This window comes from Brachionichthys hirsutus, unplaced genomic scaffold (assembly GCF_040956055.1).
Source record: "Brachionichthys hirsutus isolate HB-005 unplaced genomic scaffold, CSIRO-AGI_Bhir_v1 contig_202, whole genome shotgun sequence".
NCBI lineage: Eukaryota > Metazoa > Chordata > Actinopteri > Lophiiformes > Brachionichthyidae > Brachionichthys > Brachionichthys hirsutus.
In genome coordinates, this window is record NW_027180319.1 from 373,401 (window position 1) to 392,271 (window position 18,871).

The window sequence follows — 18,871 nt, forward strand, 5'->3', positions numbered from 1 at the left end:
ATTTGATCAAAAACATTTAAGAAATGCAGAGGCTTACTGGTGGAGAACCAATCAACACTAACGCCTTGAAAATGAGTCATTACACCAAAACCTCGCTACAGTGTTTGATATTCATTTGATTGAAAATAATTTGATGAGGATTCTGGCTTTATAAAGACATTACTTTTTTATTTGATCCTATATTAATCACTCAAGGGGAAACTCTCTCTCTGCATGTGACCCATCCCTTGGGGCCAGTGGGAAGCTATTACCATGCCCAGGAAGCATCCTTATGCTTTGACATGTACACACAGGGGGGACCAGGGACACTACTCGAGCTGCAGCTGGCCAATTATTCCCTAATCAATCATTTTCAATTATTAAGGGCAACATTGTATTTGTTGTTGCCTTCTATTAAGTAACATTTTAGTTTTCTGGAACACCATTCATGTTTGCGCTCAGACAATGTGGCAAAGATGTCGTTTGAAATTAACTATAAATCTCTTCACTAGCAAAATGAAAACAAAACCTTAACCTGCAAGCAATACTCTGGAGGAAAGTCCAAAGAACCTCTTATATTTGCCGTCAAAAAAGTACAAAGTATAAAAGTAAAAGCTGGAAGCCTCTGCATCTTATCTCCTGACAGGAACTGAGATGTCAGTGTTCATAATTCGACTGTAATAGGGTCTTTTGAAGCCATTTCTCTCCTTGTCCAGAAGAACCAGCATCTAAAATTGCAGTCTACCTGCAGCCTTCAGATTACAGGAAACTAGAGCACAACTTTTTCTCATGCCAACGGGAACTGAATTTCACACAAATAAACTTGAGGAGCAGATTTCTTGGACTCCTGTCAGAATCTATTAATTCTTACAAATACAATTGCATCAATAGCTGTACATTGCCATTAAGTTTAATACAATGCATATACTAGTTACTCTATCCTCCTGTATTAAAGAAGACATGCGGTGCATGAAAACTGTCAGTACCCTGCCTCTCCTGCCTACTCCTTAATCGCTCCTCTAGATGATGTTAACACATTGCATGCATAATTCAGTGCTTAATTCACTGAAACATTGCACCATGCATTTTGAAGTAGCAGTATAAAACACCTTCATGGAGTTACCAGTACTACCGTCGATCTAAGCAGGTTGTCCAAATGAAAACACAAACGTATCTTTAGTGCGGCAGGATATGACAGATGTACGTGAACTAGGACAATATTCATCTCTTTCTGAAGTTGCTCTTTTCTGCTGTAACGTGTCTCTCACGTCCCAGAGGGCAGCAAGCGTCAATATGACGAGTGAATGATGGGAGGATTGTCTGCTTGGCAGGACGCTTCCATTTATACTCACTCAACACAGGCAAAGCGTCCAATACGGTGAGGAGCACCTTATCTCCGGGTCTGTCAATATTCCTCTGTGTCGGCGGCCAGTGGTGATATCACAACGCTGCAAACAGCAGCTTCATACAAAGGATGCCACACACAAATAAATATATCCACCATCCTGAATTGACACCGGTCAATTCTTTTTAAACACACAATTCCTCATGTTTCCAGAACCAACAGAGATTTGCTCGAACCGTTCACACTCCCTATACTTGCAGTTTGTGTGTGTGTGCTCACTCACTAAATCATTCAATAAATTATTCAACTACATAAGACTTGCTTAATAAATTTGCCAAAGACCTTTGCAGAACATATACACATTTGATAAATAGCATCGCACGCGGCGGCGAAGTGAGGATGCACATAAAGTCACCAGCTGCCGCTCTTTATGTGCCCCCCCGCCCCCATAGACATCATGATCAGCCTGCATCTTCCTGATCTCAGTTTGTACCGTCTCCACAACTACTCTCTCTCTGGCTTATCATTTATGAACATTGCCTGGGAAATGTAATTAAGGATTCATGTTAAGTCAATGAGGGATTTTTTTTTATTTTTTATCCCACACCATTCCCTTTAGGCTAAACTACATCTTCTGCTCATGTATGGGAGCCTAATCCGACTACAGCAAAAAAGCCAACTCATACAGCCCCTTGTTTCCCTGTTAGGTCTTACATCTGGTACAGCTACTCTCTGTCTGTCTTGAACCGTTAACTCACAGCACCTACATAATAGGCTTATAATTGTTCAGACAAGAACAATCAGTAGAACCATTTAATCTTTAAGCTGGGCGGTATCTGCCTGCCAAATCAACTGTGACCTGTTCTTCAAAGACAATTAGACAAACTGTTATTCAGGCTACAACAAGGAAACAAACAGTTTGGTCCTTTATTCCTCCAAAGGAATGCTGCCCAGTCCACCCACAGTCATACTGGTTGTCATTAGCATCCTATTCATTGTGTTGTTTTTATTGTATTATTTTATCAGTAAGTATGTTTTGTCTGTCTTGTCCTGTAAATGCATGTTGAGCTTTTTTGCACACTTTTCCAATGTGGTTTATACTGCAAATGGCAAATAAACTGAACTGAACTATGTAGTAGTAGTCCTTGTTCAGTAATTATATACATTCGAGTATATGGATATCTAGGTGGGATTAGCAATGATACATAAATATAATATATATGTGTGGGATTGTTTCTGACTATATGTTGTTGTCTCAATTTTAACTATTTATACTGTTATGACAAATACACTTGTCTACTGATATACTGATAATATTTGTATCAATCAGTAATGAGAGATTAATGCCTAAATATTCAAAACAACCTAAATATATCTCTGTAAAATAAAATATTTCAAATTTCACCAAATTAAATAATAGTTTCTACATTCTACATAATTTAAAATTCTTATCACGTCTCTGCGACATGATGCATTTGAGAAAGTACAGCAATGCATAATAGTTAAAGGAGATTGTCTGCAATAGTATGTAAAAATTCTGCAGTACTATTGTCATATTTTCCAAACATTAGTGCTCGTTTTCCTTCTATAATAGATTTAAAATCATATCGGATCAGAAAAAGAAAACAACCTGCAATTTAAGACACTAAGGCTAAAGCAGTGGGCAAAAACCTTAAATGTCAAAAATGAAAACAAAACCAATACAAAATCCTTTGTTCATGGATTTTGTGTGTGTCTCAGCTTGATCTAAAGGGTGACTGATGATATTATGTCACAGAAGATAAGAAAGTGCTTTGATATTCTGCAATTTCCCAAGCGCAAAGAAAATTCATTTTAACATTGAAAGTAATTTTATGTGAACTGTGAAAGTGCTTCTGTTGTTATGGATTATGTTGTTTCTCTCATCTGTATTCAGCATCATTTCACTAAACTGATCAGGGATCAGAATTATGCACTACTGATTTTGTTTGTACTAAAATTTGCTCATTTTAAACTGACGGTGTTCTGGTGATTGACTGAATGCCAAAACAGTAAGATTTTTTACACCAACCCACAATCATATTCAAAGCTTGCACCAAGCAGCAGTAACCCAAATTGAATATACAGATTTGAATAATATACACACCACACAGATGGTGCAAATAGTGGAACCATGTACCAAACAGAAACAACATCTCATTCAAATGTGCTTCCTCAATTGTTTAATGTATGCAGAGCTGCTCACCTAGCAGGCAAGTATTTCATAAATGTTGGCTTCCCCCCCCGTAAAGTCCAAACTGGCCCAGCTGTCACGCTTGGAAAACAGAAGCCGGCACAACGAAAGTCATTTTACCAGACCCGGCTCTGAGAGGGATCCAGATCTGTAGCAGCCACCAAGCCATGATATCCACTTATTTATTCAGCAAAATGCCAAATTCTTCAGCAGCAGCAATTGCTGCCTGGTTTGCCCCATTCAGAGTTGCTAATCACGTTAAACAGTGCAAAGGACATGAATTGGAAGCAATATAAACAAGCCTCGAAGCATTAAGCTAGAGGCTCAGAAAGCTCATCTCCTTGCCATACTGCTAAACCTCTCCATCCTCATGTGACTATGTAGGGAGCTGCACTGGGGAGGGAGAGGTGTTGACTCCTTCCAAAAGATGCAAATCAAAACATATAAAAGAAATATATAAAAAGCCCAGGCGAGATCAGCCGTCTTCACAGATTTAAAATGCTGCTTTAGAAGCAGCCCGGGGGTATTTATCTAAGCTTGTTTTGAACCCAGTTGTAAACAAACTATTTTAAACAACTAAAGCTAAATTTTTACTTTTATTTTTTGTGTGCGGTGGAATAAACTAATATCCGCATCATAAATGTCTTTCATTAAACAGCACAGGAACTAACATAGCGATTTCCAACTGCTAATTTAAAGGAACGAGACTTAGTATTTTGCCAATTAGGCAAGGCGACAATGGGATGCACATGAGGATAGCCGGAAGGTCCAGGTGAAGCCTTACCCTGTAGTAGTCACTGCTGTAGATGTCCCTGGACATGCCGAAATCTCCGATCTTGACCAGCAGGCCATTACCCACCAGACAGTTGCGGGTTGCCAAATCTCTGTGTACAAAGTGCTGGGAGGCCAGGTAAACCATGCCAGAGGCAATTTGGGTGGCGATGTGCAGCATCTGGGATAGACCCAGCTCTCCATTAGACTGCAGCGGCTGGCCATCCACCAGGATCATAGCATCTGGACCGTGAGCTCTGGGTAATAAAAAAAAAATGGCAACAATATAATGAAATGATATAGATGGCAGCGTTCTCTAGTCATTTGTTTCATCTGACAATGTTTTCCCAATTTTCTTTTTTTTTTTTGTTTGCTAATCTTTTAGTGGGGTTAGGGCCCAAATAACAATCCAGTTTAGCAGAGGAAGGTGTCCAACAGGGAGAATGAAGTGTAGCCATATATTGCATTAAGAAATGTTGTTTATGCTGTTTGAGTGCTTCCTATTTTTGAAGTGGTCACTGTGACCAGATGCCGTACAATTTTCGAAAAATTGTCCTTAAATCCAAAGAGGTCGAGAAGAGTAATACATGATTCATAGCATAGGGTTGTATAATAAATGAAGACACAAGCCACAGCAAAATGCATCACTTATCGGCTTTCAATTTAAGAGGCTTTACCATACCAGCACACAGTCCTCAGCAGTCTAATTAATATATAATTGTTCTGGTCAGTCTTCCCTAAGGGTGCTCAACCGCCTCGATGGCTGATCTAACACGAGGGAGCTCATGAAATCTGCACTTGTGGACAGATCCAGTAAAAAAAAACACAATTGAGTGCACTCAATTATTCAAGGTCTAATTGCTTTTCTATCAAACTAACTTTTTTGTGAGAAGATATTTGTATCATTTGCACTTTTAACATATTTATAAACAACTGGATACACAAACCCTTAGTGTATTTTCTGTATGTCAGACAGTATCCTCAATGTCCACTTGATTAGTAAACTAAAGCTTATAATTAATGCTATTGTTGCAGTAGATGTGCTCTTTTCACTCAGTAAACTCTCAGAAACACAAAAAAATAACTGTAACCTACAAGTGGCTTTAATTGCAAAGACAAGCTATTAGATTAAATCTGTGGCTGTCATATTAGCTGTGAATATAAATGTGTGGAGGTTTTTGTTCTGCATTCTCGTCTTGCAGAAATAAGTCTTCCTCTAAACAGCTCAATTATAGAGCAACTCAACAAGCTCTGTTTTAAATGTGTGCATCTTCTACTTCTACTTCTACATCTACTTCTATTTTACTTCACAGCCATCTAATGGCTGGGTGGAGGCTGCCCTTGATTATCTGTAGGTTGAAGTGAACCTTCATATGAAATACAACAGATTATCATCGTCTCTCAGTTGTTAAATCTGACCAGCAGGACTGATCAGGCATGTCTTGCACCGTTTGTGAAATAATTTCATTATTCCCAACATTTCTTTTCATTTCATTTCTCTTCATACACTCACTAATTAGTAACATGTCATCCTTCCAGATATTTTCTCAGGTTGACATTATGGAAATAAAGCACAAAATCACTAATATTCTATTTCTTTGGAATTAAATTATAATTGTACACCAGCACCAAGGACTAAAGTGAGCATGAGTATAGGAATACACAAATAGGCAATGTGATGAGGTTCTTGTTTGCTTGAATAATGCATTTAATATAATTAACTGTTGGTAAAGAACCGACCTGAGGAATTTGTTGAGGTCTCCATGCTTCATGTATTCAAACACCATGATGAGGGGGTCCCCATCTACACACACCCCATAGAATTTAACAATGTGGTCGTGCTGCAGATTGGTCAGTAGCTCTGCCTCTCTCTGGAAATCCTTTCTTGCAGACAGGTTTGGATCTTTTAGTGTCTGAAACGGAAAATAAATAAGAGAAAAGTCTCTTTCTGTGGAGGCAAGAAATCTCTCAAGAACAGATTTTGCTACAAAACACGCAGTCCGAAGATGGAAGTTGAAAACAACTTGGCGCTATCCTGCCAGAGCTCATGATTCACTCCACCAGGTTTTGTCTGATTCTGCACTAACAGGTGATTCGTCTTCATGTCTGGGGCAAGACGGATCGAAGCACTACAGTCTCAGCTTCTTTTAAACCCCTGTTTGTTATAGCATCTAGTTCATGTTTTAATTTGCTTATTTGTCCATCTTTTTTCTGTGTAGAAATCAGCCATAGCAAAGCCTGGACAAGGTTGAGTGGACATAGAAGTTTGATGTTTGGTTATTGCATCCACTCAGTCGTCAATATAACAATGAGTCTGAACCAAACTCAGATCAGATTTCTTTAAATCCAACACTAATGCTTTACATGTTGTCTGTTCACCACTGTTGTCTTTTTTCATGTATGAATATGTATGCATGTTACTCCATATTGCATCCTCTTAATATTCATGTACACGGTGGCAAGTCATCACTAAGATAGTGAGGTATAGGAAGTACAAGTGTACCTTGTAGAACAGTGAAGGTTTAGTACAAAAATAAATGAATGGTAATGGTAAGTGATCAGTGGTTGATGGTTGTGAGTTTAACATTTTTGAATGTGAGCACACATGAAATACAACATTTATTTGTAATGTCTCTTGAAGCCCTTGCTACTACGGGGGGTACAGACTTTCCACTTCATACGTAAGAAAAGAATAAAGGAAAGTTGTCCATCTTGAAGTATTTAGCTTTCACTATTGCTTTCCCAGATCATCACTAGCATTCCTGCACATGGGATGGAAACATATTTGTTGTGTGCTAGATGGTGATTGAGATGTGAAGCAGGATAATTAAAATAGCTGCTAAATTGTATCCATTAAATACAGCTGCAATCTAATGGAAACAGTTCTTGTCCCTTCAAATGCTCAACTGCAATGAATTAAGGGAAAGTGTTGCAATATATTTTCACTCATTGTCCTTTAGTTGTATACGTAGTATCTCTCTGCTTCCTCATGAACAAGAATGTTTCAACAAAAATACACTGTAGAGTACACTGAATTGTGTATAAGAGGTAAAACACACTGTAGAGGACTCTTATTATTTGAACATTCTCTAACCATCTTTCTTACTCACAGGAAAAAAAGAGACAGACATAGACTCCATTGTTATCATCTTAGCTCTAACTTCTCAAGATGTCAAGGTCAGGCTGTTTTTCTTGGGTATAGGTTTGCTGAGTCTGCAGCCCCATATTGAACAGACTGCTGTTTCATATTCAGATGGTTGATGCATCGTCAGTGTAGGGGCCCTCATCTAACAAAATCAACATGCATTCATTGTTTTTAATCAAAATTGTGATCATAACAGCGTTATTTATTTGTATTTGTTTACCCATGTTTATCACACAACTGAAACCTGTGACAACTTAATTTAGAAGCCTAAAGAAAAAATAAATCCTGTGTTCCTCTCATATCCTTCAGAAGAAAACCTTAAGAAATGTAGAAAAATTGCTCAATCCAGCTACTATTTGGGAATTAGACAAAAAGATTGGTGACACTTTCATTCTGATGTACTCATGAGGCATTTGACTGTAACTAACATGTGTCAGCTGCTCTCATCATTCCAGTCGCTACTCATGACATGACACTAAGTGGTTTATGTACTCCATATTCCATAGTGAGGAACATTTTGCGCTTTTGGACACTTTCTAATTGTAATGATCATTTTGTGTTATGGGACAGAAGTAGAGTTAAATTTACTGTCCATAATTACTGTCCACTGGGAAACGATAACTGGATGCATGCATATAACTATAGATGACTTGATAGCTCCCTGTTAGGAGGATGTGAGCAGACGCTGCTTGGGCTAAAACCCTGGGCTGTGTGATTTTAGGTACCGGTAGTTTTCATCACACTGATGATTTTCTTTTTCTTGTATTTTTGGTTCAAGTCAGTAATTGTATGATGCGTGGGTAGTAGGTTGGGTGTATAGATTGGAACAGAACAACTGATCAGCCACTGCCTTCCCATGAAATTGCAAATTACCCGTAAGGTGGCAGTGGTTTAAATTATACACAATATGGATATAATGCCAATTTCTTGTATGATTGATGGGATCACCAGAAAAAGTTTAAGAGAAGAAATCACTTGAAATTTGAAGAGAAAGCTTCATCATGTGATGGCAATATGAAATGTATCTCCCAGGTTCAGGATTAAAGGCAACTGAAAGATTAGGTCAGATGATGGTATAAGTAGTCAAAAGGACCAGAACAGCCTGGTATGAACTGTAGCGGCACATAGCAGTAGTTCCCACATCAGTACAAGTAGACACATATTGTGTTTTTTACTGTTTAAAATCTTGCGTGCACAAGATTTTGAATAAATGGGTACTTTTGAACTGAAGAAACTCAATAAATACACTAGTCATAAAAATGCTGTTCTCTTTGTACAATTGGATAAATTACAAAATAAATTTAGCGGCTGGCATGATGATTTTGATGAATTCAGACAGACAGAACCAGATAGATTTTTCTATTTTCAGCCTTGTTGCACAGATATAATAATTCAATAAATCCAAATTACTCAAATAAAGGAATAGCAGTTTTACCAAATCAAGGCCAAATTATTCATTTAGTACTGTTTAAAACACATACAGGACCACACAGTAAAGGGATACCTTGACAGCCACCAGCATCTTGTCCTTTGTTGGGCTCAGATTATAACACTCTGCCAGAAAAACTTTCCCAAATGCTCCTTCACCCAGCTCTCTTTTCAGGATGATGTCCCTCCGCTTTATATGCTGGACAACTAAACAAACAAAGAAAAGGCAGAAAAGAGGCAATGAGTATTTTTCAACTCATTAACAGGACTGAAAACTGTGTACTGAATGATGTGAAAGACATTTAAAATGATCTGTTAGATGTTCGAGTGGCTTAAATCTTGTGCAAGATTTGCACAAAGTGCAAATAAACAGCCACTTGACATTGGCACTGCCGAGCTGCAAATCTTTTAAGTGGATTAATTGGTTTTACTGGCATTGAAATAAACAAGAGGGCATTTTGACACAACTACAACATTTTAAAATGGTCATTTTGTAAGGAAAATAAATCAACAGAGTGAACAGCAACTGTTCATAATATGAAAACACGACAACCCACAATACATACTTGTGATTTGCACATCAGGGCACTCCAGTGTGATCTTGTTATGCAACACCAATGTCATAACGTCATGACATTTACATGCTAAAAAAGGGTGAACAGTAACATTTGCGGGTGTTCCAGCACGAGTAAAAATCTCCAAATGCACAAGGTCAGAAGATCGAGCCTTCCTGCTTTGAAACATGTTTTTAAAGCATAAAGGAAATTACCCAGCATGTTGAAATGTTTGCAAAAAACAAATGTAATGAAAAGTAGCAATTGCAGTAAATGCATTAACAATTAAATACTTCACACTTCAGCAATGAAAGTGAAACATAATAAAGCAAAAATGTAATGGTTGCAATAATTGCCAAATATCTTCAAGCAATAAACAGTGCACAATGAGAAATACAATGATTTAAAAAGCCATTAGGTATACTTTTATGGCCCTGAATCCATTTTCTTTTAATTTGTCCAAAACCTTCAATTATTTAACAATTCACAGCAATGGTGTACAACAGGACATAATTGGTAGTGACATCACTAATTCAAAGTTCTGCCTCTGCAGTGTTTAATTATGTGCTGCCATGTACAGTGCTAGCTCCTGATTTATCATCTGTGATGCTGCTGGGACATGATGCATTATTTCTGCAGTATATCTTCAGGCTTTCCATTAATATTTATGTTAAATATCTCACCAAATCTAATGTGTCCCCACTAGACATGTAAACAGAAAATATATTTATCCATCCTTTATACATCTGTGTGATATTTACTCCTTTCAAATAACAATTGGTGATTGTGCACATAGATGTTCCTGTAACAGATATCATCTGCGAATGTAAAAAGGATGTCCTGAAACCCTGGTCAGTCTTCAACGTACATCTCAAGACATGATTTGTTTTTTGTTTTCCGTCAAATGAAGGAGGTAAGTGCATTTTTTTTGCTGACAAACCCTTAGGCTAATTAAGAGTTAGGTGTTTGTTTGCCAAATGTACATTATTGATGAAAAAAGTAACAGAATTTTTATTTGAAATTCTCTGCTCTTTTAAAAACAGCAGATTATTGATTTCAGAGTGAAGTAAAGAACAGCAATAAATAGCAACTGACAATATTGTTGTCCAAAACAAATGGACAACCAGGGAGAGGTTTACCAAACAGACACTTTAATTCATGCATAGCTTATCTAAGTTCTGATTAGCTTACCGGTATGCTTTCCTCTCTCCTCGGGTCACAGTAATTGTATTTGAGCCTTTCCCTCTGCACTGCCTGCACAGCCCTTACCACCCGAGATCAATCTATACAACTTGTAAATGATTTGCCCTCAGACATAATAAATACGACACACATACGTTATTTAATGCAAATTAGGATGTGCTGTCAGACACATTTTCAACTGATAACAGAAGAGTGATTTTCAGTTGTGAAGCGCTTTGACTTCTCCCCACTTAATCCTTTCACTGTTACATTCTCTTTGCAAAATATGAATGATCTTTGTCCTAATCTTTTACTTAAAGCCTTTTCAGTGCACTCGCACATCATTACATTCACTTGAGACTCAGTGTTGGCCTTTCTATCACCTATTAAGGCTGGAGACCTAGCTATTGAATCTCATTCTATTATTTCACCCATCATTCGGATTCCCTAAAGTCTCTTGTAGGTGAAATATCAAAAATGGGAAAATGTGAAGGAGGTCATATATCAATAGATCAGTAGATAACGGCCGACAAACTCTTTAAACCACATGATGAATGTAGTATAATATATTTGTCTAACTTTCCCCCAGAAGTTAGTGTCTGATCGTTATCGTCATTTTTAATTGACTTATCTTCTCCTTCGCAGTAATGTGGAGTGAAATTTCATAGATGGATTTCTTATCTCAAATGTGCAAATTCGCATATGTTTTAATCAGTTTTATCTAAAGATCATTACTCGTATCTTTGTCTAAAATGAGATGCAGCAATTCTTAATTTCACTTAATAATTTTTATAATGAAATGAATTTCTCTATAATTAATCTGCCATTGTCTCCCAATGTTTCCAAGACACATTTCCATTTTTAATTGTCTGTGTTTCATAATGCAAAATTGCAGATTTGTTTTGTTGCACGTAATGCAGGATAATGATAGCACGTAACCTACAAATGTACCAGTCCAGAACTGATCTACAAACCATGGTGCATTATATTGCACAAACATAGTGTCAGGTCTGAGGAGCTCTCCAAGGTGCTGATCTGCTGCATGCATACATGCCGTGGTTTGCGCGCAGCTCAGTGAGGACCTGAGTGGCTTGAAGTGGTGTTTGAGCGGGTCCTCCTATGATTGAGAGGTTGTTGTGCCATTGGGCAACATACTTTACATTGCGCATGAATAATGCGCAATGTAAAGTGTCGTTGAGTGTCGATAAAAACTCTTTATAAAACCCAAACAGTATGATTTAAAATTAGAGTTTTAAGAATCCGCAACCCTTATTGTTTCTTTAATTGAGTTGATAATTATTTAGTCAGCAATTTATTGGAAGGAATAATCCAATCCAATCCAATCAGTGTGTTGGTTTAGTCTGGCATGCCAATAACACTGTTGGACCAAAGAAGGGCAGTTAAAATAGAACAGTTGTTCCTATTCTCTTCCATGCATTCCTTATCTTGGTGTCTGCATTGCTATTATGTTCTTCAGAGCCAGATGACATGTATTGAATTTCATACAACTCCCGAGAGCTGCAAATATTTTTTCGACATGATTCCACGTAGTAGTAGAAGTAGCAGTATATGTGGCAGCAGTACTCATCAAGAGCTGCAAAGATTTGATTAAATTCCTTAGTATAAGACATCTCCACTTTAAAATAGGTGTAAAGAACTTAATTATTTTTACAAATACATCACATTCATAATACTGAAATATAAACAGTATATTATCATAATATCAGGGTAAATTGGTGAAACAATGTCAGATTTATTTTGCGATCAACTGGGACAGAAATGTAGAATATTTAAACTTTGTCTGCAAAGCTGCAGCAAATTAATGCAATAAAATGAGTTCTCCAGAGAATATCAAAGTCCCCATTAATAAAGCTGCAACATCAAAAACAGTTTAATGTTCTATTTGTACAACTTGGGCCCGTTTTCTTTTCTTTTTGTGTCTGTGTGTAAATATTCAATCCGGGGTTGTTTATAGGAGCTAAATACTTGGTGGCCACCTTCTTCCTCCCCACTGATGGGGAGTTGTTATGGAGCATCCCTACAGACAGTGGTGAGGAAAATGTACGTTAACCTTCAGCTTTCTCTGCAGGCAGACTCAGGCAGCATCCTGCAGGCCTATTTACCCCGAGTGGCACGCCGGAAAGCCCTGAGATTAAATCTCCATCCCGGCACTCAGCTTCATTCATTTGTCCTGGCTCACCTGAGGCCTCAACGGCAGCAAACATTCTCCCTGAAGGTTGATAGACAACGCTGCACCAACATTTACTGAGATAGTCAGGTCAGGCTGCCCGGGGAAGCGTAGATATTTTGAGTTTTTGGGTTTGCTCTGTATGTGTGTGTGTGTGTGCAACTGTCACCAGTTTAAGCTGTGTGTATTGCTGTTTGTGTGAGGGCGTGTTTTAGTCCAGCTACCTGCTAACTGTGCATTCATGCGTGTGTGTACCTCACAGATGTGTGTGAGAGCACGTTTCTGTTTGACAGCTGCCTTGAGTGCGTGTGTGTGGTGGGTGGATTGATGCATGGCTCCTGGTCATTGACGACATGTCTTTTGCAGCATGTATGCTTTAACATTAAGATGCAGGAGCTCAATCAAAATCAATGAGGGCATCCTTCCAAATTTTCAACTCGTGGTCCTCATGGGTCAATTTGAACACACTGTTACTCGACTGGAATTACAATTTTGGGTGGCAGATTTCTAAGAACAAAACAAGATGGTGGCTCATAGACGATAACACAATAACATCAAGACATCTAGTAAATGTTAATGTCTGGTTAGCATAGAGACATATAAATACTGAATGCATTGTTCAGCTGGTCAGTATAAAAGGACACTCGAGGAAGTTAGTGCTGAGGTGAGAGGTAGTCATGCAGGAGCTAATAGCTTGCAAACCTCTCTGTGCCATTAGAATCACTGGAGCACAGGGGCTCTGTGGCTGAGCTGCTGTGACATGAACGGCATTAGCAGCTGACTCGCATGAATCTCCTCCTAACCTGACTACGGGTTAGAGGCGGGTACACCCCGGATGAGACGCCAGCTCATTACAGGTCCACACAAAAGAGAAAGAACCACCCACGCTCACACTCACGGAAAATTTAGAGTGACCAATTCACATAAGATGCATGGTTTTGGTGGTGGGAGGAAACCGGAGAACCTGAACAGAACCCGCATGGACACAGGGAGAACATACAATCTCTGCACAGATAGGAATCAAACCTGGAAACGTCTTGCTGTGAGGTAACAGCTCCACCCACTGCACCAGCGTGCTGCCCTTCTATCAAAGCAACATGGTAATATGTGCCATCTGCTCCCCCTGAGATTTGTATCTCTACTGAAACAGAATCAAATGCAAGTGTGTACGTTTGCTTAAACAAAATATTAATATTCAATGTTTGTTTTATTTACTGCACAACTACCCTGCGGCTGTGTCCTCAGTGATGGGAATTAACTATTGATTCTCAGAGTAGTGACCACATAAATGAGAATGTGTTGTTTAACATCCGAGTTCATGGGCAGCTCTTTGTTCCAGTGTTAATTTCATGTTTGTTTTTTACACATTACATGCCTTTTACCCCATATTTGTCATGAAATGACACAATTACATGGTTACAGGTGTTAGTTTACATATTAAGAAATGTCTTAGAATTTCGCCTTCTCTCAAATTTGCAAATTATTCATAAACCAAATTAATCTCCGCAGGAAGTTAGAGCTTTTATTTATCTTCACTCTATTTTAGGGGTTTGCTTGATGGAATATTCTGCTCATTTAGATGGGTTTTCTGTCTATGGGGATGTAGTTTGATAAGACAGCACATGGCATCAACTAGCATATTTGGAGCATCCTCCTTTCGGAAATGAGCTGAAGCTTACCTATCTTACCAGGTATGGTGTTTGAATTCACAACTGGCTAGTTTGTGTGGCTTTTCTGTTTTAGACTTCATGGAATCATAGTCGTGCAACACGAAACTGACCTTCAATCAATCTGCGCTACATTTGGATTCATTTGTTGAGCTTTCAAGCAGCCAAATTAATCACTTTTTTTGTCTCTGCTGGAAACATTTTAATCTACAAAAACATCACCTTGAGCGTAATTGCGGTAGGTAAGTCTCTGTTACACCAAATGGAGATGGGCCAGAGTGGGAGTTTGTCCGAGCGGCACCCAGATGTGATATTCCTAATAACACGTACATAATGAAAGGCTACACATTATATTCCAACATCAAAAGCTATTGTGAAAATTTAGCCGCAGGGATGTGACAAATCCGTAATTAAAATAGCAAGCTGAGTGATAAAACAAAGCCACTTGCTGGGAGACAGAGGATGCGGTTAGATATAGATCTGTCATTAGGCTAAAGAATTGTCCTTTGCCTTTTCTACCCTTATCTCCCTAATGCGGCTACATTTCCCCAGGATTGGCCTTTTTTCAGCTTGGCGTGGAGAAAATAAAAGCTGATCTCAACTAAAGTTCTAATCAGTCACAGCTCGCGTGTTTACCGCAGTGAAAGTCGAGGCCACCATTTCATCTGGAAGATGAACCAATCATAATCCCTAACAGAACGCTAACTATGCCAACACTTTTCTCCTGATGCCCTCCATTTTTCTGAACACTCTACAACTGCCTGTGCTCAGGTTCAAGTAGAGGGCAATTTCAGATGTTAATATTTATGATATTTGTTCAGGGTTTTTTCCTGCAGAGATCGACAGCAGATGCTTTTTTTCTCTTCCAAACTGTTTTCCTGACGGCCAGTATAGTGTGTGTTTCCTCTGGAACATTTAAACTCATTGTACAATATGTATATAATTTCCCTGAATTGACTTGAATATCAACCATTCATGAATAATACATCTGACGAGGCGCACTGGAATCACTGGTGTAAGCTCTGCAGCAGGTGATTTCCCATCTCATATAACTGTTAACAGAAGTCAGAGAGCAGCGACAAACTATTTATCCTTTTACAACTGTCTATCCTGCTATTTTCCTATTCTAGTTGGAGCTGAGTTTGAAGTACACAGAGGGATGCTCTAAATCACCCACATGAACCCCTGACGGGCCTAACTATGACAGTGTGTGTGTGTATGTGTGTGTGAGAAAGACCTTGCACCAAGCTTTTCTCCTGAACAAGAAGCTTTCAAGTAAATTAATGTAATTAATGGATTATTGGCCAAGCATCAATAAAGCAGCCATAATGTGTCTGAGCAGAGTGAAGCACCTTGTTGGACACGTAAATCTGTAGAACAAACATGCTGACTGAGGCCTGCAGAATAACGGGAACGCAAGGGACCCCAGACTGAAGACATGTCAAACCATGGAGGTGATGGAAGAAAGTACCTCGTCTAAACGAACAAGGATACACCCACACGTGTGCATTTACACATGGCTGCACCGCTAATCCTTTCCCTGTGTTTGCATCTTTAGGGCAGAGAATACATTCATATGCAGTGAGCCAATTTGTTTTCCAGCCGATGCTAGAAAGCTGTTCCTATTAGGACCTCATGATGAATTCAGGGTTCATTCATTTCCTGCAGTTCCTTTTTATAGAAGCACATAGGATTAAATATAAAGGATGCAACTCCTAGAGAGGAAGAACCCATAAAAGCCACCATCATGCACATCCATGGCCTGACTTTCATTTCCAGGTGTGCAGTAACCGGGAGAAAGTTTCATTTGCGCCCACTGTCATTTATTCATTAGCTAGCAATCAGAGCTCCTGCGCAGGGTATGAGATGTTATAAATCAGTCACCAGCTGGTCATTAACAATTCATGTAATTCATAATACATGAGACCGCCCATTTATTTATTTATCACCTCTAAATGTAATTTCTTTCCCTCTCATTGGCGCTGACGCAGAAGTCAGCTTACGTTAGCGTGACCAGTGGCCATTTTGAGAGCAAATGGCCACTGTGCTGCTTTTCACACAGGTGGGGCTCCTTTTCTAAATCTGATTGGGTTGACTGGTAGCACTGCTAGCTAGGCTGCCAGCTCAATTGTTTTCTGCTCATTATATAATTGTGAGTAATTCGACCTTCAAATGGTCTCATCTCTCTCCCAACCTAGAATATGTGTCCCGAGGGAGAATAAGGGAGTTCACTCTTGGGGGGGGGGCTCTTGACACCAGTAGCTGTAATACAGAAGGCTGCTTCCTCTAAACAGATCCTATATGAAGCGCCTGGAACTGTGCAAACCAGATGCTTTCGCCATATGATCACACCGACTCTGTAGATTGCACTAAATACAACTATTGCCCCGAGGGTCCCGGGCTTCTCATTGTAAAGACAAAGCAGATTACAATAGAGATGCAACAGTCGGAATGATCTCGTAAAGAGGTTTGTTTGATGGTTAGGCTTTCTGACCAGATGCTGAACTCTTCATTACAGAGCAGCATCCAGAGTGTTTCCTAAAGAGTTACTCAAAGATTTGCGAAGCCTCTTGCTTGAACAACTGTTCAAAAGTTCAAAAAATAAGGTGAAAGAGTGTAACAATGGTCACCAGTAGTGATGCGGGTCACACCAGCATAACGGTGACAGATGATAGTTTAGTGTGACTCACGCGTGGCTGGCTTGTTGCAGTTGTGTCCATGCCTGAAGTACTGAGGATTTTCCACAACAGGAATACGAGTCATCCCTATGACAACGGCATCAGGCCCTGCGTCCAGGGTACAGGGGGTAATAATACCGTGGTTAACATGATGAAGAGGGCTGGCTGAGTCTTCCTCACCACTGATCACAGCCACTGGACCTGGAAAGAGTGAGAAGAATGTTCCATTATTTAATAGTAAATTAAGTTTTCTCAGACTTTTAATACTGTTGGTTAAGTGTCATTGTTAATTTGTCACCCAGTTCAAGCTGTCCGCCACTTGATATGTCTTTAAAAATGTCTGGACATTATTAATACATTTACACAAACACGCACACTTAGATAATCTTTCTCGACAGATATTCTTACACTCATATCAGAGTCTGCATTCATCAAAATCAAGTATATTTCTGTTCTTTTGAGGGGTTCTCTTCATTCAATAATTTTAGATGGACAGGCTGAGAGTGGAATGCAGCAAAAGGTGCTGGGCTTTAAATCAAAGTCTTTGTACACGAACCGCGCCATTCTGCCAAGTGGACGACTCGGACAGCTCCACTTCTATCGCTTTCATGGCAAGCACAGGCAACTTCCGTATGAAATAAAACATATTTACATACATAAAATATTTATATTTATTTGATTTCAGTATTTAGATGATAAGACTAATATATGTTATTATCACAATAACAGTCAATCTTTCCAAAGTGTGTACTGTTTGTGTTGTTACCAAACCAGCCCTTGGCATATCTATATAACCCATTACAAGCGACACAACCACTTCATTGGATTTGTTGCTATTGCCTGAGCTTGTTACAGTACAGGTCTGCCTACTTGCTCGTCTGCCTCCCTGAAAACCATGTCTTTAATAAATACCCGAAGTTGTCCTGTTTCCTCCCTGATAATCTCCAGTTGGGTCCGTCTCCCGCAACACATCCTCCGTCAGCCTCAACAGTGTTTATGTTTACCAGATTCCGTACTCAGATTCTGTACCCTCTGTCATGTTTTAATGGTTTAATAATTCTGTAAGAACTACAAAGTCCTACACTTGCCTGTCAATCACCTGCACACACTATAATCAAAACTTCCTGGGCACAGCGGCAAACATCAACATTTGAGACTGTAGATATGGCGCAAAAGTCATCTAGGTAAGAGGTAACCAAAATACTTCTTGAGGATCCTCAAAATGACATTAAATAGAGCAAAGAACATAATTTGACTCGATCCTATTTGAAGGTCCCCCATCTGATAAATGGCTATGACCGAAATAGTCACACACACATTTGTCATTACTCGACTGTTCCTCATCCTCGCACACAGGTACATCCTCACACATAAGAATGTAATTAGTCATCAAAGAACAAGCCATGACTGGACTAAACTTATTAATCAGATGTATAGAAGGATAGACAGCAGCGAGATCAGCTTTTTCTTACAGAAAGGTATTGAAGGAGGAAATTTGATTAAAAACTCATTGCTCACAACCGTCTTTGCTCCTAACCAAACATTTCTCCTGCAAACATTTGTATGGGTGATGTATTTCTCACTTTTCCATTGGAAGTGTATTTCTGACGGAGAGGTGGGAAATACCTCACTCGAGCTGAATTCCCCTGATTGTTTTTTGGAGATCCGTCACTCCACTTGGATTTATGCAATTCCCCTCGCAGGGTGTAACCTTAGTGCAGC

The 18,871-nt window shown here is 39.1% G+C and overlaps 1 protein-coding gene across 1 annotated transcript in view; it reads right to left on the reverse strand.

Moving 5' to 3' along the window:
• Nucleotides 1–18,871, reverse strand: part of LOC137912617 (NT-3 growth factor receptor-like) — a 111,163-nt gene that overhangs the window by 8,666 nt on the left and 83,626 nt on the right. Inside the window, exons 11-14 of the mRNA XM_068756755.1 lie at nucleotides 17,162–17,350; nucleotides 8,957–9,087; nucleotides 6,048–6,220; nucleotides 4,321–4,564 (exon numbers count right to left, since the gene is read on the reverse strand). Coding sequence (XP_068612856.1) covers nucleotides 4,321–4,564; nucleotides 6,048–6,220; nucleotides 8,957–9,087; nucleotides 17,162–17,350 — 737 coding nt within the window. The remainder of the gene's footprint in view (nucleotides 1–4,320; nucleotides 4,565–6,047; nucleotides 6,221–8,956; nucleotides 9,088–17,161; nucleotides 17,351–18,871) is intronic.